This window comes from Equus asinus, chromosome 25 (genome assembly GCF_041296235.1).
Source record: "Equus asinus isolate D_3611 breed Donkey chromosome 25, EquAss-T2T_v2, whole genome shotgun sequence".
Taxonomy (NCBI): Eukaryota; Metazoa; Chordata; class Mammalia; order Perissodactyla; family Equidae; genus Equus; species Equus asinus.
Genome location: NC_091814.1, coordinates 10,923,773 through 10,925,939, shown reverse-complemented (window position 1 = coordinate 10,925,939; position 2,167 = coordinate 10,923,773). Strand labels below are relative to the sequence as shown.

At 45.5% G+C, this 2,167-nt stretch overlaps 1 protein-coding gene across 1 annotated transcript; it reads right to left on the bottom strand.

The window, feature by feature from the left end:
• Positions 1–657: 657 nt before the first annotated feature.
• Positions 658–1,671, bottom strand: LOC123280842 (olfactory receptor 5V1-like). Its single transcript, XM_044758652.2, has one exon. The coding sequence runs from the start codon at positions 1,669–1,671 to the stop codon at positions 658–660; it is 1,014 nt and encodes a 337-aa protein (XP_044614587.1).
• Between the last annotated feature and the right edge of the window lie 496 nt (positions 1,672–2,167).

Below are 2,167 nucleotides of genomic sequence, written 5' to 3'. Positions count from 1 at the left end.
TAACGCCACCACAGGAGTCTGTTTCTGCCACTGCTACCAGATCCAAAAGAAGACAATTTCTTCTTTATTTCTTTTTCTTCTAATCTCTCATGTATGACTCTTACATTGGCAGAATCTGAAATAGAACAATGCTGGCAAGTGAGCCTGGGAAATGAGGTTTCCAGGCTTTCAGTCCCTTTAATGTGGGGAGAACTTAGAAGGATTGAGATGGTGCTGAGAACCAACACAAAATATCTGACACATCTTGACTTTGCAAAGTGGGAAGAGAGTACTTGTGGAAAGGGAGGAGAGAAACGAAGTTCCTGGGAAGATCAATTTTAGGAACTGATATGTAGGAATTGAGGATCTGAATATTCTTTCTAAAGCAGTGTATGTTACAAATACCTTGGAAGTTTTTTCAGGTGGTTGCCTACCACAGTTTTTTTTTTGTTTGTTTTTTGGGGTTTTTTTTGAGGAAGATTAGCCCTGAGCTAACTACTGCCAATCTTCCTGTTTTTGCTGAGGAAGACGGGCCCTGAGCTAACATCCATGCCCATCTGCCTCTATTTTATGCATGGGACGCCTACCACAGCATGGCTTTTTGCCAAACGGTGCCATGTCGGCACCCAGGATCCAGACTGGTGAACCCTGGGCCACCGAGAAGTGGAATGCACGCACTTAACCGCTATGCCACTCGGCCGGCCCACCCACCACAGTTTTAAGACCATTGATCCAGACACAAATATTGGCAGGGAACACCCACCTTCCACTCAGCTTCCTCAGGGCACCCTTGACCTCTTTGTTTCTCAGGCTATAGATGATGGGGTTTAACATGGGGGTCATAACACAGAACAGCACAGAGACCAGGATGTCCACATCCAGGTTGTAGCCTTCTCTGGGTCTGTCATAGTTGAAGTTGGCCATTCCATAAAAGACCACCACCACGGTGAGGTGGGATGCACAGGTAGAGAAGGCCTTGCTCCTGCCCTGAGCAGAGGGAATCCTAAGGATGGCAGAGATGATGAGTATGTAGGACACTGCAGTAAACAGACAGGGGCTCAGGCCAATGGTGGCACTGGCCACATGGAGCACAGACTCATTGAGAGAGGTGTCTGAGCAGGAGAGCTTCAGGAGCAGTGGGATGTCACAGAGAAAGTGGCTGATCTGGTTGGGCCCACACAGAGTGAGTGTGGCTGCCAGTACTGTGTGTGTCACAGAATTCACCAGGCCACATAGCCAAGACCCAGTCACCAAAAAAGCACCGACCTTCACACTCATGAGGACTGAATATTGACGAGGGTGGCAAATGGCTAAATAGCGGTCATAAGCCATAGCAGCCAATAAGACACCCTCAGTGCCAGCACATGTCACAAGGAAGAAAATCTGGGAGAGGCGGCCCTCATATGAGATGGTTTTCTTCTCCAGGAAGAAGTTCATCAGCATGACTGGAATGGTGGTGGATGTGTAGCAGACATCCAAGAAACTCAGGTTGCTGAGGAAATAATACATTGGAGTGTGGAGAGCAGGACCGATCCTGGTGGCCATTATAATAAGAGTGTTCCCTAGGAGAGTTGTCGGGTAAATGACCAGGAAGATCAGGAAGAACAAGCCCTGTAGTTTGGGGTGGTTGGAAAATCCCAAGAAGATGAATTCAGTGACCTCTGTTTGATTGTTCATTTCAAATAGTGTCATAGCTACAAAACAATGAGAAAAAATAAGCCATAGTGAGAATGTATAGAGAGCACCCCGAATGGCTTTGTATACTTTCTGGGCCATGTCAGATAATGTTGGATATAGAACAGCCTGGACTGTGGAGAGGGGTGTTCAGGAGTGTCTTCAGAGAAACTCCAACTTCTCACTCAACAGATCTAGCCAATTCAGGCCTGGGGACCTCCCACAAATTTGCATGGCTGCTGGTGGGTGAAAATAAATGTAGACTTGGTTAAAACTAACAATAAGCCACTATTCCCTACATTCATCTGAGCACATTTTTCACCGTCTTGGTAATATCTATCTCCTATCATTGCCAGGTTTGGTAAGCATCTTATTTTTTTCTAAGAAATAAAATTTCATTGCAAAAAATTAAGAAAATGTAGAAAGATGTAAAGAAGAATTCAATCACCTGCAGAATCAGAATCAGCGCTACCTTTCAGTGTTCTCCATTGTAGCTTTTTTTTTTTCCAGTTGT